The sequence below is a fragment of the Rhinolophus sinicus genome, linkage group LG14 (assembly GCF_036562045.2).
Source record: "Rhinolophus sinicus isolate RSC01 linkage group LG14, ASM3656204v1, whole genome shotgun sequence".
In the NCBI taxonomy this organism is placed as follows: Eukaryota; Metazoa; Chordata; class Mammalia; order Chiroptera; family Rhinolophidae; genus Rhinolophus; species Rhinolophus sinicus.
Window position 1 is genome coordinate 37,942,668 of NC_133763.1, and position 26,108 is coordinate 37,968,775.

Genomic DNA, 26,108 nt, shown 5'->3' on the forward strand with positions numbered 1-26,108 from the left:
ATGTGTTCTATAACATCTGCTGAAGAAGTATTTCTTTCAGCAGAAGTATACATTAGTTTTAGAAAGACACTCATTAAGCATGTGCAAATCCACATGCCCATTAAATCAACCTGGGTAGTCATTGAGGGTGAAGTTCCCACATTCTCCCTAATGAATAAATTCTACGCAATTATATGCAAAAATGAGTTAGACATAACGTTGTCTTTAAGTTTTGCCATCTTAAAATAAAATGAATTATTAAGTTTTTGAATTAGCATACCTTCTGTGATTGTGCTGAATTAAAATTGACAATTATTATTTTCATTAAGTCACCTTGAAGGCCACAATCTACTTGCCTGATGTATAAAAATATCTCATTAACTCCCCCCCCCATAATTATGCATTACATAGCATGGTAAGTAGAAATAATAATAATTAACAAAATAATAGTAGTTGTAGTAATAAAGTGAACGTACCTGAAAATAACTGTTTTGTTGGGGCACTGAGTTGTGCTTGCTTTGAAACTCTGTAAGCAGTATCTGAACCTTTTGAATTCTTTCTGTTTGTGCAAAAGCCCGTTGTTTTTGATATTCCCTCTGGAGAATTGTGAAAATCTAGAGCTTTTAGTACATCAACTGGAGCAGCTAAAAAATAAGTTAAAAATAAGAAAAACACAATTGAACAAATAATCTAATACAAAAACAAGTATTTTTAACAAAGGAAATAGTTTGTTGTTCCACTTCTCAAATCTATCACTTGCCATGCTTCCTTAACATTTGTGTGGGGGGCTAAGGAATAGGACAGCAAGTAAAATATAAACGATAACATTCTCAAATACAAAATATCTCAAATCAGGAATCAAATTGTAGAAAGGCAAAACAGACTTGTGTACATGTATTTATGCGTGAGTAGTGTGTGTATATGTAGATTTGAAAATTAACATAACCTACATATGAATTCACAAAATTTCTGATGCATCTGAATTCCAGTTTATAAAATCTTTAATCATCCTAAGTAATGGCATTATTTGGAATTAAAATGAAAGCTAGAATCTGTACATATTCCATTAATTTCTAATAGATTTACTATTCAACTATTCATAATCTAAACAAAGGTGAATTTAAAGATTCAAACTCAGTGAATGTTATCGCATAAATATTGAAATGTGCAGTTACTAAGCCATATTGTATAAACAAAGAGAAGTTAAAAGATGTTAGAAAGAATGCCCTTGTTTTGAGTGCTTTCCTGTGTTAGTTATTTAAAAAGTGTATATGAGTATATTCGTGTGTGAATGTGTATATGTGTCTAGGTATAATTTTTACCCTCTAAATTTGCCAGAGTAACTTCATGGACATTGCTTTAGGCTTCATAATTTAGATTGAAAGTCCCTAGAAATGAGTAATTGTGTCTTTTTTTCCCCTTTTCTGTAGCCTTGAGGTGTCCAACACAGGCTTGTTTGTTGGCTAAAGCATACATTTCCCAAATCCAACCCATTCCAGCTACCTCCTGTTACCATGAAGTGGTCAATATAAAATGAGTGTGAAACCTTTAACTTCCCCTTTGTAAGTGTAATGTTTTTAGATAAACTTGATGTTTTAAACAGTTTTGTTTGAATATAGTTCATATAATTTGCAATTCACCCATTTAAAGTATACAATTCACTGGTTTGGGTATATTATACTATTCATTTTTTTAATTGTGATAAAATACTCATACATACATAATTAAATTTGCCATTTTAAACATTTTAAAGTGTACAATTTAGTAGTACAATTACATTTCACAGTGTTATGTAACCATCACCACTATATATTAATTGTTCCAAAACTTTTTCATCAACCCCAACAGAAACTCTATAACCATTAAGTAATATCAGCTCATTGACCTTCTCTACTCAGGCTCTGGTAACCATTAATCTATTTTCTGACGCTATGAAGTTGCCTATTCTATAAATTTCTTATAAGTGAAACCATACAATATTCCTCAAAACACTAAACATAGAATTACCATATGACCAAGCAATTCCACTCTTAGGTCTATATCCAAAATAATTGAAAGCCGGGACTTAAACAGATACCTATATACCAATGTTTACTGCAACATTTTTCACAATAGCCAAAAGGTCGAAACAGCCAACGTTTTGATCAATACATGAACAGAATGTGATATATACATACAATGGAATATAATTCAGCCATGAAAAGGAATGAAGTTCTGATACATGTTACGATATGGACGAAACTTCAAACATGACACTACATGAAATAAACCAGACAGAAAAGGACAAATTAAATTTTTTAGGCCCTCAACTTCCCTCATCCACAACTAAATATCTATTTAATTCACTAAGCAAATCAAAAATGAATCGTGAGGTAAGCACTGTTATAAAAACAGACTTTGGAATCCATATTACTCAATATATTTATATTCTATTGGCTTTTTATCTTTTTTCAAAAGTAGAAATATTAAGAGTAGGCCAGGTGTTGGCCAATATATCACTGAGCATGTCTGAGACATGGCCATTACCACAAGTACTTAGATTCTAATTAAAAAGGCACATTTATACCCCAATAAGTACTATGTAGGAGGAAGTATCTGTATTGATATAGATATACACAGCACTGTTTTGTTCAGAGGAAAAGAGATCACTTCTGGCCTAAAGTGAAAACAAAAATTATTGATTTGAAAAGTTTCAATGGTTAGTTTAAAAATAGAATTGCTATCAAATTTCAAAATACATTGGGTTTTATAAATATACTGTTTCTGGGAGGATCTGATGAGAATGAAAATGAGACTGATTTTAGAATCAGGAAATACCATCACCACAATGTACCACACTACACAAAGTAGAGTGACCTGCAATAGTGTTGTTCTTTGAAAACTACAATTTCGACTAACATTTTTTTCCAGTAACTATAAGTTTGTATACTTTGAAAGTATAACATGAATGAATGATTAAATGAGTGCTCATGAGCAATGTGCATCTATCTGGTCATTTCCTTAGTTAATTAAATTTTAGGTGTACTGGCTTCAATGTATACAAAGATATGTGAATGAAATGTTATGTAATTTGCCTTTCAAAATATAACAAATGCACTTTCCTTTAATAATAAAGGTTCTGTCTACTTATTTCATCAAGCTTCTGAATGAAAATCAACATGTCATCCAAATTATTAAAAAGGAAAAAATCTTTTCTTTATGGAAATCAGACATTTTAACGAGATCACTAACTCTTTCAAATATGATAGTTTTTAGTTCAGGAATATTTAAGAGAATAATAATAGCACTCAAGAACATTTTTTATAGTAGCCCTGCTTGTAATCGTCAATTTTTTTTTAGGTCAATTGGACACCTGACTATTCTAACTTTCATTTCTGTTAACATAAAACTAAGACAATAATAACTATAATAGCTGCCATGTCCAGATTGCCTAGTATGTTCCAATCACAGGGCAGTTCTTCACAGGCTTTAACTCTCACAAACCATGCAAGGCCTATGTTCTTATCCCCACCATGCAGGTGAAGGAATTGAGAACCAGAAAGCAAGCTAAGGACATGCCTAAAGTCTGTGCAAATATCAAATCTTGGCTTCTTCTACTCCACCACCCTCACTGCTATACCCTACGAAAAAAGAAACAAACAAACCAAAAATAGACTCAGTGATATAGGGGCAAAAAAAAAACAAAAAAACTGGTGGTTGCTACATGAGAGGGGGGTTGGGGGAGAATGTAAAGGGATTAGAAAGCACAAATTAATGGTCACAGTATTGTCACAGGGATGCGAAACACAATTTGGAGAATATAATCAATAATGTTGTAAAGATTACGTAGGGTGCAGATGTGCATTGGACTTATCAGGGAGACAACTTCATAAACTGTAGATGCCTGACCAATGAAGCTGAAGCTGACTAATATTGAATGTCAACTATAATTAAGTATATATATGTGTATATATGTATATATACATTTACATGTATATATATGTATATATACATGTGTGTATATGTATATATACATGTGTGTATATGTATATATACATATACATACATATATACATATATATATAGAGAGAGAGAGAGAGCGAGACTCACGGGATGTAGAGTACAGCTTAGGGAATAGAGTCAATGGAATTGTTAAGTGCTACATACAATGTCAGAGGGATAGTAGACTGGGGGAGGGGTTATCACTTTGTGAGGGGTGTAAATGTCTAACTATTACATTGTTTTGTACACCTGAAACTAATAAAAAAGAAAAAGAAAAAAGAAAAACCCTGCAAAAGGAAACTTAAAACTTAAATATAATATACTAAAATTATCTTGATCCAGTTAATTGATTCCTGATGTTTATATTGGCTTTAAATTAAACTCAATTCATGCTTCAGGTTATATTACTCTATTACTCTGAGGGAGACTGTTTCTAACAGCCATAGCATCTTATCTGTTTATTTTATCTTATCTTCTTTCTCTGAATCCATTAGGAAAAGTACATCTGAATAGGGTCAAGACTCCAGGATAGACATGAACACAGCTATAAATGCTGTAATTATTCTGAGAAGAAAAGGATGCAGCCTCATGGTCATGGTCCCAACTGCATAGATAAATGCTATTTAAAGTGAACCACAACTTTTTTTCTCTCCAAACTATCTTTTAACAGGATGACCTTTTCCAAGGGCACAGGTTTTGTCACATTCGTTCTTCCTACTGTGAAAGTAATGTGATGAAAACACTCTCCTACAGAATTCAAAATAGGGCTCTATTTTTAAAGCCTCACAAAGTCCTTTGTAGAGACACATGGTGTGGAATAATTAGTCACTCTTTGAAAAACAATTAAAAATAGGGACGTCTAATAAATATTTCAACTAGTTTTTTAAAAGGCATATCAAGTTACAAAAATGTAAAACTCAGTTTATCAGGTCTTAAAGTTTTTTCATTTCAAATAAATAAATATTTAACAACTTCTTACAATATGAATTCTATGGTTTTATACACAACACACACATGCCTGCAGGAAAACTATTTCTCATATTTTATTATGGATGTGCAAGTGTTTAAAGATTAAAATCAATATAATAGCTTAACTATAGCTTAAATGTATCATAGCTTAACTCGATACATCTAAAAAAGAAATTTCCATATTCAAAGCAATTCATTAATATTTTAGTTATTTCTGTGTTATCAATACTGATGGCTCAGATCATGATTAGCATTTCAGATGTATGCAATCAGCACAATATTTTGTTCAATAAAATTTTTCCTGGCTTTTATTGTATACTTTTATTGTTTATTTAGTGGGACAATAGGATACCAGAGCCCAGTGCATTACTACAATAGCCATTTAAGTGTATTGCATGGTTTTTCTTATTAATCTGCCTACCACAGCTTGAGTGAGCTTCCAAAACTCCATGTTTCATGTTAACTTGCTGCTTAAATTCCTTCAGAGAACCCCACTAACTTGCAGATGATATGTGCATACCTTGCATATAAATTCTTGATGAGCTGGACATACCCACTTATCCTCCCAGGTCCACCCTACTGTATCTCCATCCTTTTACCTCCTTACCCCTTACCCCCTCACACTTTCCTCACTCAGTGCTCTAGCCATACTGGACTCAGACTTCCGAGAACCCACCATATTCTTTTTCCTGACTCTGGGCCCTTATAAATACCATTCTCCCTGTCTGCAACACTTAGCTCCACCCCACATGAGGATAAGTAGGCTATAACTGATGTGTAATCTTCTCCAGACAGCATTCCTTATCTCCCAATGCTGGGTTACATATATTCATCTCTATCATAACACTTTTCACTCTTGGTTTTAATTATTTGCCTACTTCCCTTTTTTTCAAAATTAGAAGACATCAGGTATGTACACATACACACATACCTCCCACCACACACACACACACACACACACACACACACACACACACACACACACACTATATGAAATACTGATGGAATGTGAAACAAAATAATGTGAAAATATATAGAAGCAACTTCCTCTGAAGTCCATAGGGCTCTCTCGTCTTTAAACAAAAATATCTGAGGGCCTAATACATCTCATCTATTATCTTCTGCTGATCTCTTGAATGCCCCCATTCATTCATTGATTAGTCAGTACCATGTCTTTCATTCTTTCTCTCCTGTTACCGCCAGCATCGAAGTGGATTACTGATCTAATGTCTCACATTGTTTTGACTGTTTCATCTCCTCTCAACTACTTCACACACTCCCATGGCCAGTGAATAGTAAAGGGTAGCAATATATAGTGTTGACAAGCCAGAATGGTTCTAAATCCCACCTCTGGCACTTGACATCTGTGTGATTTGGACACATTACTTAACTGCTTTGTGCCTCAGTTTCCACATCTATAAAATGAGAATAACAAAAATATTTACCTAAAAGAATTTTGTGAAAACTGAGTTATAATAGTATTTGTAGCAATGCCTTAGAACAGTGGCTGAGAAAACTACACCTATGGGCTAAGACCTTTTTGCTGCCAATTTTTGTATGGTACACAAGATAAGAATAGTTGAAAAAAAGGAAAAGGAGTATAATATTTTGTGACACATGAAAAGTATAGAAAATGTAGATGTCAGCATGTACAAATAAGATTTTTATTAGGATACAGTCACACCCATTTATTTATATCTTGTCCATAGCTGCTTTTACACTATGACAGAGTTATGTAGCTGTGACAGAGAATGCATAGCAAAGTAAAAACATCTATGGAGAGGAGGGCAATAGAAATATGGCAGCACAGATATAAGAGAGCACAGAGTTGAGGAAATAAAAATAGTCATAGTTGCCTGACAAGACATCAACACTGAATATATTTAGGTATCCAAATTCTCCTCAGCACTATAGCTGCTGAGGAACTCTTGAGAAAAATCATATCTCCTCCATGAATATTCACAGCCATAAACTCCAAGTGAGGCACCTACACTAATTCCTATTCACTTCTCCAACCCCAAATGTTATGCTCCACCTGTAGCAAATTTCTTTCAGTTTATAAAAATGTACTATATTCCCTTTATTGGGGATTCTTTTTTCAATTCTCCCACAATTGGCTAAAGATGGTTGATTTCTTTTCATCTCCTGGAAACTTTTAAAACACATGAATGCCTGGGTCCTACTCCAAAACTAATAATTAGAATGACTGGGGTGGGGCCCAGGCATTCATATGTTTTTAAAGTTTCCCAGATGAGTCTAATGGGTAGCCAGGGTTGAAACCTGGTGGACTCAGACTCAATCAACCTTTTAATCCCAATCTAAGCATGACTTCCTTCAGGAAATCATTACTTATGTATCCCAGGTTGTTATGTGACCCTCTCAAATGATTCCAACTGCCCTGTATTCCCCTTGGATAACTCCACACTCTATTCTGTTTTCATGATTAATTATTTCATTTTCACTATAGGCTGTATGTTCCCAGGCGTGGTGTATGTCTAAATTATGGTCATGATTTCCCTGTTACACACTTACACCACCTCATATTCTTTCTCTCTCTCTGTCCCTCCCTCTTTCTCTTTTTCCCTTCCTCCCTCCCTCTCTCTTTCCTTCCCTCCTAAGCTTGTAATCTATTATTTAATGTTTGCCTCCCCTAACAGATTGTAAACCCTCTGACAGCAAACATCAGCACTCCTGATATTCACTGTAGTATTCATAAACATCACGGGCTGACATAGTAAATAATCTATAAATGTATTTTTAATGAATTAATGAATAAATGAGTGAACAAGTTGTTACATCCTGCCTCAGAGTTAAAGTTTAATTCTCGCCAGTCTGAGAAGGAAAATAAAGAGGGTTGGAAGTGGCCTTTACAAATAGCACCTTGAAGAGATTTCCAAATCTGGTCATTTCCATTAGATTCAGGTATGGCAAAAACACAGGTCTGAAGAGGTCTTTCTAAAGTCGATGCTTTTCCCACTTCTAGGGAGTCACCTATCCTTACATCACAGGCAATACATGAAGCATATCATTATAGAGAGAAATAAAAATAAAATAAAACACAAAGAGTTATAAACCATCTCCCTCCCAGTCCTGAAATGCTTTGCTACTCTAGGTAAAGTATCAAAACCAGGAGTGCTACATTTTCGTGGTAATAGGATGTAGGACTGACAAAAGACTAAAATGAAATAGAAGTGAGCATTTATTATAATTTAACTACTACCAATACCCTGCTATATTTCAAAATCACAAGAGCTCAGTAAAAAGTCTGAAGTGTAGGATATGACAAGTAGTCATAAACAGACAAAAATTAGTAATTCAGTTTCTGCAGCTGGAACTTCTCAACTTCTAACGTAAATTCAGCATTTATTATCTGTATAACATTGGGTAAGCCACTTACCCCTCTAAGATTTAGTTATTCAATTGAACCTCCTTTAGAGAATTAAATGAGATAAAGCATTTTAATCCTCGAGGATAGTTAGTGCCTAACACATAGTAAGCACTCAATGAAACTAATATCTAAAAGCATTTTTCCTCAAAATTTCAACCATTTTGAACATCTCTACTAGTTCCAATGAGTGCCACCCATGTTTCCCCAGTTATAATTCACTTGATTTCGGTTATTCCTTTCCTCTGGTGACCCTGAGAAATCTGTTTACAGTGGAGTAGAAGACTGAACAGTTTTGTATCTCTAAAGGTCTGTTACATATCATCCATGAAAGTTGTGTAATGCTTATCAATCTTCCCAGCATGTTTTTAAATTATCCTAGGTAGTTACAACCTCAAGAGGTTTCCTGGAACTTCGACACCTTAAGCAACCAAATGAGTCTCAAATCTTTATTTTCACGTTCAATGCTCTATTACCACCCTGCAGCACAACTTGACATTAATTCACTGATGTCATTAGCATTTTCCTCTTTTAATAATTTTTCTTTGTATTGCACAGATATTAATATAGCTATAGCTTAAACACAGTAACCCTGATGTGAGTTATTTATTAAAAGGCTTTAAAAAAAATATTGCAAAAATGGGTAAAAAGATTTAAAAAAAATAATATTTTAGTGTCTTTCTTCTGGTACTCTTCCTTCCTTTATTTCAAACACACATCTGCTATATTCCAACCTTGTATTATAAACTAACATCAAGTATTAGAAAATAAAACATATTGACCTCAATTCTCCCATATTTAAAAAGATATAGAAGTTCATCTTTAAATAACTATGTGGCACAAATAATGTCAGTAGAAATCACATAAATTTCCTATGTTCCAACACAACTTTTTTTAGCTGAAATTATCAGTCTTTTCGCATGTGTTTTGTAATCTAATCTTTGTATTTTATAAAAAGTACAAAATGGGAGAAGTAAACTGCTGGAATACATTAGTAAATTTTAAGTATATAAGATTATATAAAGTGTAAACTTGTACAGTTTACATTAAGTACTCTTGGGCATCGCAAGTGTTTAGAGTTTATTTTCCTCCAAGGGGTTCCATGATAAAATTAAATGTTTTACTATTTTAAGCCTATATAGAGAGAATATATTTCCCTACAGAAAAAAAAAATAGAATAAACTAAATATAATCATTTAAAGCCTCAAGTTTTTGATGGGCATCTTAGAAAAAAAAAATGGTTTTTTGATAATCAAAGAAAAGCATCAAATTGAAAATGACCATGGATAAAGACAATATAAAACAGTATCCTGGAGTTTTAGGGATTTCATTGTTAATTTCATCAAACCAAGCACTTAACAACCTATTGGTCCTAGAATTTTAGAAAATTTTAGAAAATAGAAATCCAATTATCAAATGTAAACTTACATTTCTTTATAATTACATTCCTTACAATTCTGTGCAAATACCAGTTTTAAAAAAAAAATAGTTACACAGTAAAATTCAAAACTGGAAAGGTTAGAGAAAAAAATATATAGTGAAATATTCTGAAGTAGAACTAATGGAAAATGTGTGACTCCCATCAAAATCAATTGTATTCACCTCCCATTGTTGACAGTTTTCTAATTATGCTCTATACAGTGGTAGGGAGAAATCCATAAAACATAGGATTTTAGATTTAGTGTTGATAGGGAACAATAAATGAATTTGTTTTGAATATGAGCGTGTATATGCACATTTTCTTGACAGTATCTAATCTATAACTGCTTTCTAGGTCTTCAGCTGGGAGTATCTCCCATCTGCTTTCTAGATAACACACATTATTGCTCTGTTAAACTGCAAAACAAAGTCTAAATTCCTATTACAATATTTACACAACTATAACCTCCTAAAACAACTGAATCTATGTGCATGGTGTCTATCAAATAAGTCAAGTGTTTTACTATGTGGAATCTGGCTGTCATATTTACTATGTCTAAATATGTAAAATAAAATGAAAAACTATGGGAACTATTTGGATAAATATGCCCAAATAACTTAAGGCAATATTTGTACTACAAAATTATCTAATTCCACATTTTATTTAAATTTAAATAGGTTATTACTTTTTTATAAATAACAAATACATGATTAGTACTAAGGTGAAACCAAATCAGTAAATAAGTATAGGGAGCACTGAGGAGGCATGGGTATCAAATAAGAAGGACAGTTAAGGCCTCAATTAGAAGATGATGTTTGAGCATAGTTTAGAAAGGCCTAAGAGGCTCCTCTATCCTGATATTTTTACAGAATGGCATTCTAAGCAGAAGGAACAGCAAGTGCAAAGAACCTGAGGTAGGAGTTGGCCCCAGATGTTGGAGGAACTGAAAAGAGACAAATCCACCTCCAACAAAGGAAATAAAGTAGGTATACAAAATGAGGTCAGAGAAGTAAGGGTGCGGGCATGTTGAAGGCAGATTGTATAGGTCCTATGGGATCTGCAAGGAGTTAGGATTTTATTCCAAGTGACATGGAAAACCATTCAAAGCTAAAGGGAGAGGAGTAACATGAGCCAACCAATTTTTCAGACCACTATGGCTACTGTGTTGAGAACAGTCTATAGGGGCACGGGGGTGCAATCAGAGAGCAGAGAGGGAGGAACTGCAATCCTCTAGGTGGAAAATTCTGTTAATTTTGTTATCTTGACTGAAAGATGAAATACTCAGTCAAATTGTAGATACATTCTGGAGACAGAGCAGGAGTTGCTGATAGGTTGGATGTGAAGTATGAGAAAAAAAGGAGTCAAAGCTGACTCCAAGACTTTTAGGTTGAATATCATGACTGATTATGTTGTCATCACCTGAGAGAGAGAAAATTGTGAGATTGGTTTTCAGGAGGGGAGTTCTGCAATTCAGTTTTGGTCAGGCTAATTTTGAGATGACTTAATAACTGCCATTGGAAATGACTGAATAGGCAGTTGAATATCTGAGTCTGAAATTCAGGAGAAAGATCTGGGGTAGGAATAAAACTTTGGAAGTTGATAGCCCATCAATGTTATTTAAAGCTATAGTTAATTAAAGATATGGTTATTTTTAAACTTTATTTGATATAATTTTCCCTGAAAGAAATCATTATGACTTAAAAACACTTATAATAAATACTTTATTCTCTCCAATAATCAAAATAGAAATATTGGTCCAATATATTAATCCTCAGAAATAAAAATCAGTATTTATCATTTATGTTCTAAATCATACTATAGTTTGGGTAATAAAAAGAAGAGTCACATTTTAAAATTTAAAAGCTGTTAGGCTACTTTTTTGTCTTATAACAGGTTTCATAATTATGTACACACGTTTGCCAAACATACTCCCCTATAAAATAGGAAGATTATTCATTCACATAGTTTTCAAGCCTGTGATAGCCATAATTCTATATAAAGTGTGACTGAAATGTACTAAATATCACCGAGAAGTGCAGATGACTTTACAGTGGGTTGGCTATTCCAGAAAAAGCAGCATGGTCCCAGTTCCCTGGTTATTTGTCAGAGGACCCGATGGTTGCAATCAACTGAAACCAGTTGGTGGGATAGATATCAAAGTATGCACTGACCCTGACAGCCTCCCAGCAACTTTTCATTAGTCACATGATTTCATGCTATGCATAAAAATATATCCATATGGTCTTGTGTTACCCTGTTTCCCGGAAAATAAGGCCTAGCTGGACAATCAGCTCTAATGCATCTTTTGGAGCAAAAATTAATATAAGACCCGGTCTTATTTTACTATAACATAAGACCGGGTTTTTAATATAATATAATATGATATGATATTATGATATCATATCATAAAACTGGTGTATATTATATCATATCATATCATATCATAAAACTGGTATATATTATATCATATCATATCATATCATGTCATTTCATGTCATATCATATTATTATATTATATTAAAGACCCGGTCTTATATTATAGTAAAATAAGACTGGGTCTTATATTAATTTTTGCTCCAAAAGATGCATTAGAGCTGATGGTCTGGCTAGTTCTTATTTTCGGGGAAACACAGTATGTGGCTCCTGATCACTTCCCTAACCCCAGCATTCTTCTAAAAAGACACATACTCCATGAGAATAGTTTGGCATACTTTCTTTGTAGTAATGGTACCTAACACAGAGCATAGAAGAGAACCATTTAATTTTCATGGTTATTGAACCGCCTCAATCCTGAAATTTCTCATATGATAAACACTTACATGAATTGAAAGTTGAAAGCAGAAATAATATCAGAACTCTGAGGATGGAGGAGGAAAGAACCCGGTTGAGAATGTGATATTTGAAAAGTATGGCATTTCTGATTTATAAGTGGCCAAAGCTATTAAAATATATTTACTATAAAACTAAAATTATTTTCAGTACAACCATTTGGCTTCAATGTTGAAAAAAGTGATACTCATTGATATTTAGTTTATTACATGCTGTGTAGAGAAGGATTAAAAGCAAGCATTATCTATATCATAATCAGTTGACCTACCTACATCAGTTTTTGCAGAGCCACTGCTGATTGGCAATAGGGTATTTATCAAATGACTTGCACATAGCAGATAAATAACCTTTCACTTGACTTCCAGTTCTGTGTTATACAAACTAGGCACATTCCTGTTTTTGTGTATATTTATTTTCCGTTACAGAAAGTTTGTAAAGCCTTGATTGTGCACCAAAATTATCTGCAGAGCTTTATGAAATACCTATGCTTGGATTCCATACAAAACCTACTCAATCAAAATCCACAGTGATGGACTGAAATTAATTGCAATGTCAAGCCAGGGCTGATTACCTCTGTCCTCTTGACGTGTCTTTTAGTGAAAATTCCTTGTGTATGAGTTCATTAATTCATTCAATAAATATTTATTGGCCATCTGTTATACTCCAGGTATGTTGCTAGATGCCAGAATTTCTTATATAGATGAAAAAGATGCATTCCTTGCTTTCATTTTAGCATGGTACTTTAGGATGTTATGCAAGGTCAACTACCCAGTCTTCAATTTTGAAGAGAGATATTCCTAGAGGAGATAATATCTAAATACTGAGTAAAAAGTAATGGTAAGCAGATTGAGAGAGTGTTCAAGGTAGAACTCATAGCTTGCCTGGAGGCAAACATAGACTGACATTTACAGGAAATCACAATAATATCAGCAAATCTGTTCAGTATACTTCTGTAGACACTGGAAATAATTGATATACATCACCTTACACCACATGTCAGGTTGTTAGTTAGATTATGGAAGAGCAGTTCATTAGAGCTGCAATACCTGCACTTCATTCAACAAAGATTTATCAAATGCTTACTATGTGACAGGCTCTGTTCTATGTACGTGGGACATATTAAATAAAACAGATAAAGATACCTATCCTAGTATTTTATTGTAACTAAAATTGCAACGGATAGGAATAAAGTATATAACTTTTTTCCAAGAAAATTCTATAGCTACTGTCTATTAATCGTATTAAGCACTTCAAACTTTATATACTCCTTGCTTAAAGATGGTACTTCATAATATAATTATATTAATAATATACAAATTAGTTTCTAACCTGAATAATCATAAAGCAATAAATATAGATACACTACTCTTTCTGATAATTATTCAGCAAAATCAGGCAATCTCTAATAGCATACAAAACTGAGATAAAAGATTCAAAGATAACAGAATTTTCCCAATTATTACTTTTACAGATTGATATCACTCTTAGATTAAACTTTCTTGTTCACCAGTTGACAAGTAAAATGATGATTTATGTTGCTGTGAAAGCAAAAACATCACTTCATATAGTGTTTTTCCTCTACCAGATTACTATGTTAAAGCAACCTATAGTTTTCAAGGGACCACAGTCAATCAGTAACTTTAAATGTTTAGAGGCATTTTTGGGGAGAATGTGCAAAAGTGTTTTCCAGATAAAGAAAGCTACAGAGAAATCCCAATTCATTCGCTTTCAGAGAATCAGTAAAGAAAAAGGGAGTGAGGATCTAATTACTGCTAAGGATATGGCATGAAGAGGTCTCTTCACACCATTCCAAGTTAACTGGATTTTAACCTCGTTCCAGTCTGCTGGGCAAAGTAAGAAGGTAATTAATAATCTAAATAGTGACTATGTACATCGTATACTGTGCGTATACATCATATACATCTTGGTAGAAACTGGGGACAGAAATAAAATGAAATCACATTCATTACCCCCCAGCAATTCATAGAGGAAAACTAGCATAAAAATAAGTAATTTTTAAAATAATGATATATATATATATTTTTTTTAAACAACGATATATATATAGATATATATAGATATATATAGATATATATATATTTTTTTCCAATCCATGCATCTTCCAGTTATAGACTCCCAGTAGATTACATCCCAGACAGCTTTTAGATCATCAGATCTCACACTTTTATACTGAAGGTTATAAGCATGCGCCCATACAGCAATCCCCCAAAGTGGAATAAAGCCTGCTGTTTCCTGTAATGGATCCTGATTACGCAGCAATGTGTGAGTGCTTAATGAAACCAAGCCAACCCTAATCTGAACCTTGAAAGCCAACAGATACAGCTGTCAACTTCTCCTTAACTTAGTCAAAGGAAACAAAGTAACATCTACTGGCTTCTAGTAATTTCTCTTTGGGTTTTCCACCATCATTAGGACTTAGGTGTGTACATAAAATGGTAAGAGTGACACGGCCTCCACCTGAACTTTAGTGCCGGCTGAAGAGCTACCTGTATTCTAACGTCAGCTTTTACCAGGACCTCTTTATGTATCTCCTTGGAGGCATTCAAGTTATTCACACAAATCACATGCTGTTTACTGTGTTGCAGCTGCATGATCTGTGCACTAATATGGGATCCCAGGGAGCCATAATCATAAGGTAAGTCAGGGAGGCTGTGTAGAAGCATTAAAACCACCATAAAATAAACATGGACAGTGATGAAAATCAAGAGCTCAGGAGATTGTCTGGGTTCAGATCCTGGGTCTATCACATAGCAGCTGTGTGCCTTAGACGAGATAACTAACTTCTCTGTTTTTCGATTTCCTCATGGGTAAAGTGAAGATTTTAACATCAGCTTACGTCCAGGGCAATTGTCCGAATAAAGTGAGATTCCATATGAAATCATGTTCACAACAGGAGCTGGTACATAATAAGTGTGCATTCAGTGTTGGATCTTACTATTATTTCTGCCTGGAGATTTGAAGCGTGAGCTCAGTCTTGAAGTACGGAAAGGTAATTGCTAAATGGATGAGTAGGGAACAGGTATCTCAGGAAAAGAGAAGAGTATTAAAGACAGGGGATGCTCCACACATGAAGTTTAACATGGCCGAAGAGCAGGGTAAATGAGAGTGGAGTTGCAGCAGGTGAAATGGCTGGTCACGAGGGGGTCACATCCTGAAGGGCATTCTACGTCATGCTCAGCCATTTGGACAATACATTTATCCTCAAAACCAGTGAAGAATGTTGAAGACTCATCAGCAATCAAAAGGAAGAGTGACAGCAAGTACCTACTAGGCTGTGCTCCACTGTTAAGTCTAAAGAGAGAAGTCAGGGAAATGCTACTTTAATGTTTATGGCTCTTTTTCTCTGCAGAGCTATCTAAGAGCACAAAGTACAGAAGTGCACTAGAACTTATTAGCTTTGTCAGGAATGGCAACTACTGCTCTTTCTGGCAGTCATCCTTTCGGGAAGGGAGTGAGGAAGGAAAGCCAACTACCTCATACAGTCTAAGGTTCACTCCTTTAAGCCCGGATGTCAGTTTACCAGTTAGACAGAGGAAGGAAGCTTCCACTGACACTCTATGCGCTCAAGTTCTATGAATAGAGACCTTCATTTGCCTGTACAGTACAGGGCCATTCAAGAGCAATTAAATTTGGTTAAAATAAGAAAGAAATGCTTTTTAAGGAAAAAAAGAAGGTTTGAGGGGATTGCAAAAGTTGATTGTGCTAAAGCACTTTTACACAGGTTTGTTTTAGTTCTCAATTGTCAAGTCGTATTTAAGCTGGTCTCTTACTCTGAAATATGATAACCTTTCTTTTCTCTGAGTTCTTTCTCTTAAATTAATAGCACTGTCTCTAATTCCATGCGCAGCAAGCAAAGAGTTTATTTTACCAGATAACAGTAGGTCTGGTGATCAGCCAATGTCTAAAGAACCACTAGCCAAGTCAGTAGTAGGCCAAAGACTGCAACTGATAAATAGATATTACTCACTAAATCACTTTAACATTGACTTTCATCTTCTCTACCAGCTAATATTATTCATGTTTAATTCTAACATAACTGAAAGTAGGAGGGAAAAACAAAACAAAACAAAAAAAACACTAATCTATAAAATCATGTTAGGATTTTGAAAGGAGAAATAAATTGGATGCATTATAATATAAAAAGCAGTTTAAAATGAAAAAAAAAGACAAAAAACTTTAGGTTCTGAATTAAATTGCAAGAGAAATGAGAAGAGAAAAGTCCAAATGTAGGGAAGTCATCATAGTATACTAAAAGCTACACTGAAACCTGCATTTAAAGTTGACTCTTCAGTAAGAGGACTTAGAGAACACTACAACATTTTATAGCATCTGTGTATACCTCCTTTCTTCTTTGCTAAGGAACAAAACTTCAATGGTCAAAAAAAAAAAAAAGAACAGTTTGGTTTCCTCTCACCACTCCCTGCTCAGGTCACATTTCCCCTGTATTAAGTGAGGGAAGTAGAGGAGTAAAAGCAGAAATGCAGATCAGCTCTCAACTCCCACTTTTCAGTTGCCTTGAATTCCTAATGATTACACCAACTGCCCTTAATTGTGTCTTCAAAGGTAGGAGGGAAGAAAAGTATATTTAGGATACAACAGAATTCAAGCTTTTAAATACCAAAATGTAATCATTAAAATTACATAAAATGATGGGGATGGCTCAGTATTTATAAACCATATGTTTATATGAATTGTTAGAATTAATTATGAGTATAAATATTAGCTTCCACAGTATCTTTTTCAGGACCCTAAAACATGTACTGCTTTTCCCTAAATACAGGAAAACTCTTCATTTGGTAGAAATATTAGCTCTACCATAGTGTTGCCAGCATAACAAATATCATGGTAGCCCATTAAGAGTGAATACTTCCCTATAAATAACTATCCAGTTATTCCTGAGGTAAAAGGGGTTGAGTAGTTTCAGATGCTTTTTGACAATCCAAAAGAAAAATTTTAATTACAATTTGCATTACTAAGTGCTCTCCTATTTTTTCCAAAGTTGATCACTTGTTTAAAAAAAAGATTACCTATTAAACAAATAACCCATATTAAGCAATAATTCATTATCTGACTTATCAATAAAAGCCATATAATTATATATATAACAATCAATCTAAAAATCAACATGAAAATCATAGAAATGTCCTATTGTTTGCTTTATCTGAAATAAATATGTAATTTTTCAGCTTCTTAAAAATTCAAAGTTGTGCATGGTCCTCCATTAACAACTTTAAAGAGGATAAAAAACTACGTTCTGAATCCAGCCACAAATGTATCAAAAAATATTTTACAAACTATTATGCTTTCTATTCTGATACAGATAATTTTATAGAATCACATAATTAGGTATATTAACAATACAACTAATCAAAAATTATTTTTCTCAACTAATCAAAAATGCATTTTTTAATGCATTCTATAACTCTATTTCCTATCTGATTTTCTTTAAATCAGACATTTTCACTTAACCCATCTTCTCACCAATCGTTCCAGCACATACATTTAAGTAATACTTGTTCGCTCCATATTTCATAAATACATATACTTTTAAATAATATTTGATCATTCCATAAAGTCTTTGACTACTATTATTTAAAGTTATTTTTATCACTATTGCAGATTTTCAGCCTATTCATTTAGAAAAACCTTGACTATTATAAGTATGTTTTTATAAGAAAGAGTATTCAGCTAACTTTTCTATGCCTTAGTTTCCTCATTAATAAATACAGAGTTTCCTCAGTAGTACAGAGGAGCAATTTTTATAATTTCTGTCTAACATTCTTTAAAAAAAAAATCTAAACACCTTTTCCTCCTTTGAAAAATTCAGCTTATTATTACACAGCCACTCTCAACCAAGCTTGATTTGAGTCCATATGTTATCATTAAATATGCTTCACTTCAGTAAATTAACCAAAGTTAAAAGAATCTCCCAGAAAAGAAGCAAATTTTTAGAAAGAAAGGTGAGTACTTAGATTTTTTTTTTTGGTCAGAAATCCTGCCCGTAAATATCAAAAGGGGTTCATGTTTGCCTTAATATATTTTAGGGATAACTTAACTTGAATAATGTGTTCCTTCTAGTTTAGTCACAAAATGAGGCAAAAACAGAACCTACAAAATTAATAAAGAAATTGTAAGCAATTATATTATCTAGGTATATACATTTTTCATCTTGCAACTTTATAATTTTGTCTACAACTATTACCATTTTACTCTTACCATTTAGAGAGTAATTTTTATAAAGTAGATGGTTAAGCATAAATTATGAAGTAGATTGTCACCTTAAGATATCAATAAACTTAATTCAAAACTTATAGACAATTTTGTGAAAATGTCTATAATTAACTAAATGAATATATATGCACTACCTAAACTGAGGCTCCCTGTATAAAATTTGCAGGAAGATGCTTCTAATAAAGTACCTATTTTTCTTTATTGTTTCTCTATTAGAGACTTTGTCAATTTTGACATGAAAAATAAGTGGAAAGACAATATTAATAACCCTAGTGGACACTGCATTTCTTATCAAAAGTGTATCTGATCTTTTAACTGATTTCTGATTAAGTAACCACAGGGACAAACTTGATCTCTTTGCAAAGATGGATTAGCACATACTCTGGAAGCCAGCACCATTTCACCTGCTGATCCCGGGCACTCAGAACAACACTCCAGCAGGGCTCACTACCAATTGCTGACAAGCTTTGAAAGTTTCTCATAAAATTAATCAACTTTTTGCAAGAACAATATTGGTTTAGCCACCAAAGGTTGAATAACATTTTAATTAGTAAAAAATAATTCAATTAGATATTTTTCTCAGTACTCAAGTACAGCTTAACTCATTTTTAAAACTCTTAAAATCATCTATCTTAACACAATCACAGACTAGAATCCAGGTAAATCTTAGCTCATGATAATAAATAATGAGCTAATGGAGAGAAATCCATAAATTTCTGAGGTAAAACATTTATGTTAACCATAGGCAACTATATGAAACATAAAATTTAAGTTAATGCAAATAAATATATTATAAAAATAACACTCTTTTATGCTAAATCGTAATAAATACTAATAATTTTGAATAAGTATGTTAAAGATTACCAAATTATAGAGTTTAGATTTGTGAAGTAAAATAATATGACTGTGTGAGATCATAAATTTTCTTTTAATCCATTCACTCCAAGAACTTTTCTCTCTAAGGTTAGATGCTTAAGGATCCTAACTATACTTTCTTTAGAGTCTAATGTATTATGAACTCATAACTTTTTAAGGCTTTAATATTTTTAATCCCAGAAATATAAATTATAGATGAAAATAAGCTGTGTTAAATTATCTTTGGGTATAGCAATCAAATCACACCACTGCATCTCAATTAAATCAATACATTATAGCATAATGCTAATATATAACACCTTTACCTAGAAACTGGAATAAAATCTTACGCATTGTTTTTTCCAAATCTAAAGGCTAGCATGAGAACTAGACACTGGGTTCATTTCTCCCTTGTGTGATGATCCAGGCCAGTGTTCCTTTTAAGCATTAATATACCTTTATTTCCTTTCAGAAGTTTGTTAAGTCATAAAAATGCCTACAAGTAGGTTTAAGTAAATATCAAGCTTCCCACTAAGCAACAAGCACCTAGGAACTTGTTGAACGAATACCAAATCTTACAATATCACTATCTAAACAATCATAGAACTTTCAAGACATTTTATCAGAAAGGGCAAACAGAAACAACATGTGGTCCTTAACACATTGCTGTTTCTCACATTATTTGGCTTTATAATAACAGAGAAGGTTCTTTTTCCATCATTTATTTGATGCAGTGCTAGGATATTTGTTTAAAAGTGGTTAAGGTATGTAGCTAAATTGAAAAGAGAAAATTATACCTTACAAGGGTAGAAGTTTGATCTTTCTTAGATATCCTTAGAACTTTAAGAAAAAGAAACATAACTCTCTTCAGTGAAGTTATCCCTGAATGCCTGCAATGTGTCTCTTCAGTTAACATTTTATCTTTCATTGAAGAAAGTCTGAGTTTCTATATTTCAAAACAAATAGCTGCCACTATGATACTTTTGTCCACATATGTGTGTGGCATGCGGAAAAAGAAATGGTATATCTGTTCCACCGTAAATGAATGTCCTTTTTCCAGCATCACTGTAGTTAAGATTTTAAGAGGCCTCATTTGCTAAGGCTGATAACTTGGATTCCAAAGAATCAACAAAACCAGCAGAGGGCAGAACTGCTGACAGAATTGACCAATCCAGCTGGTGACCAGGTACCAAAGGTAAAATGCAAACTTTTGATGGATTCCGCTTTCAAAAAGACTACTATTTATCCTTTAAAATGTAGAAATGAATGAATCGACATAATTAGCATGACTTATTTCAAAATTCAAATATAGTCCTCATGAGGCTGTTTTCACCAGAAAAAGTCACCCAGAGGAATGATCCAGCGCGGCCTGCTACTCAGGAAGGTGAAGGCCAGTGAGTGTGGGGAAGGAATACAGACCTGGTTTCGCAGAGTTCGGCCTCCGGGAGCGCTAACTCCCATTAGGGAGAACTCAGATCTTGGCATCTACCAGGGCCAGACTCAGGTTTCTGCTAAAGCCTGCGCATTTGGGGTTGAAAATTTCTTTCTACCTCATCCAATCCTCGCCACCCTCCTTCTTACCCCCACTGCTCTGTGCACTTTTAACAAAGCTTGCTTTTCTACTCTGAGCTGTTTGGGCTCCCTTAACTCCAAAGTCGTTCTCCCGCCAGCCGTGTCTACAGCACCTAACGGACCGCTCCAGCCAGATGCCTTTGCGGGAAAGGGCGGGGGTAGGGGAGGGAGGAGGCGGAGGGAGGAGTGCAGTCGCTCTCCCTCCATGGGTACTGACAGGGCTGCAGTCTTCCGAACAGGTCTGGTCATTGAATATTTGGTGGTGCCACGTAGGAACTTTTCCTTACCTCTCTCCTCCCACCCCACCCCGGCCCCCTCCCCTTCCCTTCCAATCCCTATTCCTCCTCTCCCACCTCATTTGCTTGGCCAGTTTCATCATTCTCCGTGAGAACTGCACGTCCAACCTGCAAGAAGGTGGGGGGCGGGGGTCATAGTGGGGCGGAGGGAACTGAAATGCAGGGAAAAGTGTTTCCCCTATCTTCAACCCGGGCCTTACAACCTGCCAATTTTTTTCCACTTAAAACCTCTTCAAAATGCCACACAAAGTGTTCTCAGTCTTCTAGATTCATCCCCCCCTGCTTTCTCTTATATCCCTAAAAGTAAAACAGCCTGTTTCTCACTTTATTCCAGACAAAGAACTTTATCAAGGTTCATTTTATACCCTTTCTCTATATTTTCTCCTCAGTTCACCCTTAAAAAAGATATTTCCATTAGCTAGAATCAGAAGAAACGAGAAAATGTGTTAAAGGGCAGGCTAAGGACTGATCCTCAAACAAAAGCTTTGTACAACTGCCCTTGTGTTCAAGGTAATATTTTTCCTCTTTTCAAAGACGCTTGAAAGTGGTGAGGGACATTTCAGCAGGCTCTGTGCCTGACAGATCTTTTTTCCTGCCACCTCTTCTCCCATTACTGTCCCGCCTACATCCATCTCTCTCTCCAGTCTTCACTTCCAACCTGGTGGCAGCTGCAATCTGGATTTTATTTAAGATAATTGTTGTTGTTGTTTTCTTTTTCTGGCGGGGGGGGGGCATGAGGGGGAGGGGCACCGAATTAGAAAGAAGGACGGCAATCTCCCACCTCCCCAAGTCCATTTTTTCTTACCTCCTCTGACCTCTTTAGCCTGGAAGAGGAAAGTCAATGCGAGGGTTGTTACGGTGAGATCCCAGAGCCACCGTTTCGTTTTCCACCTAGAGGACCACCGCTCCATCTCCGAGCCCCGCACTCACAACTGTGAACTCAACCCACGAAATTGCGATGGCAGACCAACTTCGTCCCTTCCAAGGTATCGTCGGGGATGTTTGCTACACAGCCATTGCGGAAGGAGGGGGGTAAAAAATCAAATGGCTTTTTCTTTTAAATTTGATGGTTTGCTTCCTTCCTGTCTCTCGCCCCCTCCTCTCCCTCTCGGTTGGCCCCGCCGTCCGGGACCCTCCGATCCGTCCTCTGTGGGGCCCTGCCTTCAGACTGAAGGCAGATGAGGGGCTTCAACCAAAAATCTGAGAGGACTGCGTGCTCCTAAAGGCTTCATGCCATCAGTGGGCCGGACGAGAGGCTCTGGGCAGCCCCCTCCCCCGCCCACTCCCCTCCCGCGCCCCCCTTCCCCGGGGCGAAACTGACAAGCCGGCTGAGGGTCAGACCCAATCACACGCCTCGCGGGCGGCCCCGAGCCCGCCCCCCTTTCCCTCTGCCCAAGAATCAGGACTTCGGGCAAGCCCAGCCCACCTACCAGCCCCCATCTCCCCACTCCTCTCCTCCCTCTTTTCCAACCCCAATACGCGAGAAGAAATGGGAGGGAGTTACGGGGGACGCGTGCTTGGCTCCTGCACTTTGGGAATGAAAGGAATTGCAGGAGAGCTCCGTAGCCCACAAAGTTTTCAAGGAGCTTCTGTATTGAATAAAAACGGCTACTTGTCTACTTGCACCGGTCTGTTAGCCACTCGTTCGTCGGCGGGGGAGGGGAGGATCCCAGCGACTGATCCGCCACACCGCTGGAGTCCTGGGCTGGCAGCCGTAACCTTATCCTTCTGCAAAAATCTGCTTCTTATAGCAGAAGTGGAAACAGCGGACTCATTGCTCTGCTTGCTCCGAAAAGCATTTTTTTTTTTTTTTAACCGGGAATTAGAAGAAAGGGATAAAGGTGAGATGGAGGGACCCAAAAGGTCAACACCTATGGTTTTATAGAGAAGCTCTCCTTTGAGATCTGAAGCTGACAGGTTTTTCTCTTAAATGTTTAAATGTTGCATTAGTGTCATTGAGAGTCTCGTCTCTTAGAGCTGAACTGTACTCTGAGGCAGAAGGATTAAGAAATGCATAGGAGCTGACATTAAAGGGATGAGTAATTTAATTTTCCAGCTGATTCTGTCCTAATCCCGGATGAGAGGGTACAGTCAGTGGGAGGAGAAAAGACAAGGAAAGCAACTAGCAGAGATCTCCAAGCGTCTGTAGGCCCACAGCTCATAAAGGGCCTCAAGAGCTGAAAACATGGTCCACGCCACAGTGAAAATAACGAGGGGCAGGTTCAACTCCTTCTATACCCTTCCTCAGAATAATCCACTTACACGTGGAATACAGATTCCCTGGTCACTTTTTCCACGTTTGAATCATTCCCTCCTGTTGGCTCCTTTTCATTTCTTAATATTTCCTTTGGTGTCTCTCTCAAAAATGTTCAGAGAAGGACAGAGCCCAGCAAGGTGCCAGGACACATCAGATGCCCAACAGAGATGTGTTGAATGAATGAATACATTTTCCTGTTGACCAAGACTGGAAGCTTTAGCCAGGACCTATGCTGAGTAATTAAGATATTTCAGTACTTAAGAGTTCTCAGTTAAGTTTATGATGTGCACATGTCCACCAATCTTTAGGAACCCAATTGTCTATTAGTTATACAATTATACCTCATGACCCATCAGATTAATTAGATACTCTATTTCTGTAGTTTAAGCATTGGAAGGTGTCAGAGACTAGATTGAGGCCAAAGATGGAATTGTTTAACAACATATATGAGAAGCATATAAAATGAGGAAAGCAACTAAAAATACCTTCAACATGACCCATCACTCTCTGTGACAAAGAACCATTCCCATATTAATCTTATATTTTAGGTAACAGGTAAAAAGTATACTTCATGTTAGTAATGCTGCTGGCAGAATGTTTGAGACACCTATATATCACCTACAGAGAAGTATCACCAACCAGCTTTTCAGATGACAACCTCAGGTTGTTAATAAAATTTGATAAAATAATTCAGTATATTGTGTTTTAACATGGAATGTACAACTACAAATTAAGAACTTTATGGAGAAAATATAGGTCAATTTACCATCTTCATTATCCTTCATATTTTCAAAATGAAAAACCACTTTTTTTCAGTTACCACACTTTTTTGAAACCTGATTTTTCTGTCCAATTCTTTGTATATTTTTAAAGTTATTCTATAGGTCACCTCTTAAATGTAAAATAGTGAAATTAATACAAAGTTTAGAAATACATATTTGCGAGGCTTCCAGAATCCTAGACCAATGCAATACCTAGAGAGAGTTACAGCGCTTCCAGAAACATATAAAAATGGTATTCCAAATTATTTCTCAATAGCTCTCATGATTTATTGAGAATTTCATGACCTGATACTGTTCTAGAAGGTGAGAAATGATGCACTCAGTCTAGCAAGCCCCACCTTCTAGTCACATCTCAGGCCTTCTCACTGCGGTGAAAGGGTCCTTTCAGGCAGTGTCTTGGGTAAGTAGAGTTATTACTACCTTTTGCTCTCTGTACTCTGTGGTCTGAATTCCTCTGGCCACCGCCCAGCTAGGCATAACCTGGGTCTGAATTAATGCCTCTGGAAGGAAATATAGTAGATTCATAGTAAGCGATGTTAATGTCTAACCCCTCTGTCTTGTAGCTAGCAGCCAGATCTACAGCCTCCGAGGAACCCACCCATGCGATTATAGGAGGTGAATTTAGTGAAAGGACGGATACTACTAAATGATACACTGAGCACAAGGAAGCCAGAAGAGACCTCACAACCATTGACTTTGCATGGAATAACTTCCAGGGGCATTGTTTCTACACTATCTGTCCGCCAGTCCTTGCTAACTGTTTATACATAAATTCAAAACACAAAAGTATGTGATATTTTTCTTGACATAGTCTTTAATTCGAAGCACAATTAGCTATATGGCATTTCTTATCATGTCACATTAAAAACAATGTTTAAAGATATTTGTTCAGCTTTGGAGAATTTGTTCTGATTGCAATCCTTTCAAAAACAAGATGGAAACAGTTTATAGGACAAAATAATCACTTTCTTGGTAGCAGTATTTTAAATTGAGTTGTCCACATTGGCTTGTCAGAGAAACTAAGGTAATAATTTGATAATTGATCGGGAGGTCAGTGTAGGGAAACTTAAATGTTCTGGACAATCTGTAGAGTTCATAAAGCTTTATTAAACATTGTGAAAACCTCATGGATCTCCCTTCGCTCATCTCTAGAAATTGGGGGATACAGAATCTGAAGCAATGTTTTAAATAGTGAGACCTCGATGAGACTCAAACCAAACTGAGACTAAAGAAACTTTGTCCATAGTTAGATGCCCCTAATACAAAGATTAACAGAGTATTGGAGCCAGAGAGAACTCTATAATAAGACATAAATTACTACAGGTATCATTAGGGGAAAGAAAAAAATAGATTTAGATAGATGAATCACCTTTTAAATCATTTGGCATTTATTTCTCTTTTCTCATATTTTATGTATCATCTCTGAGTTGGCTCCTTCAACACATTAACAGACCAAACTTTTCATCTAAAGATTCTGTTTATACGTTATTTTTGTATGTTATATATAGACATTTTCTTCAAACACTTGACT

General features: G+C 35.4%; 1 protein-coding gene, 1 long non-coding RNA gene and 1 pseudogene across 5 annotated transcripts in view; 1 reads left to right on the top strand and 2 right to left on the bottom strand.

Annotated features, from left to right (window-relative positions):
• Positions 1 to 22,483, bottom strand: part of COL11A1 (collagen type XI alpha 1 chain) — a 199,688-nt gene extending 177,205 nt beyond the window's left edge. For all 4 annotated transcript variants that reach the window (XM_074318647.1, XM_074318650.1, XM_074318648.1 and 1 more), the window contains exons 1-2: positions 22,344 to 22,483; positions 456 to 623 (exon numbers count right to left, since the gene is read on the bottom strand). In XM_074318647.1, coding sequence (XP_074174748.1) covers positions 456 to 623; positions 22,344 to 22,449 — 274 coding nt within the window. In that variant the 5' untranslated portion in view covers positions 22,450 to 22,483. The remainder of the gene's footprint in view (positions 1 to 455; positions 624 to 22,343) is intronic.
• LOC109459337 (superoxide dismutase [Mn], mitochondrial) lies at positions 14,610 to 15,175 on the bottom strand (annotated as a pseudogene).
• Positions 22,395 to 25,460, top strand: LOC141568505 (uncharacterized). The gene is made up of 2 exons (XR_012491659.1): positions 22,395 to 22,524; positions 25,141 to 25,460. It is a non-coding gene; the product is annotated as an uncharacterized LOC141568505 (long non-coding RNA).
• Positions 25,461 to 26,108: the final 648 nt, after the last annotated feature.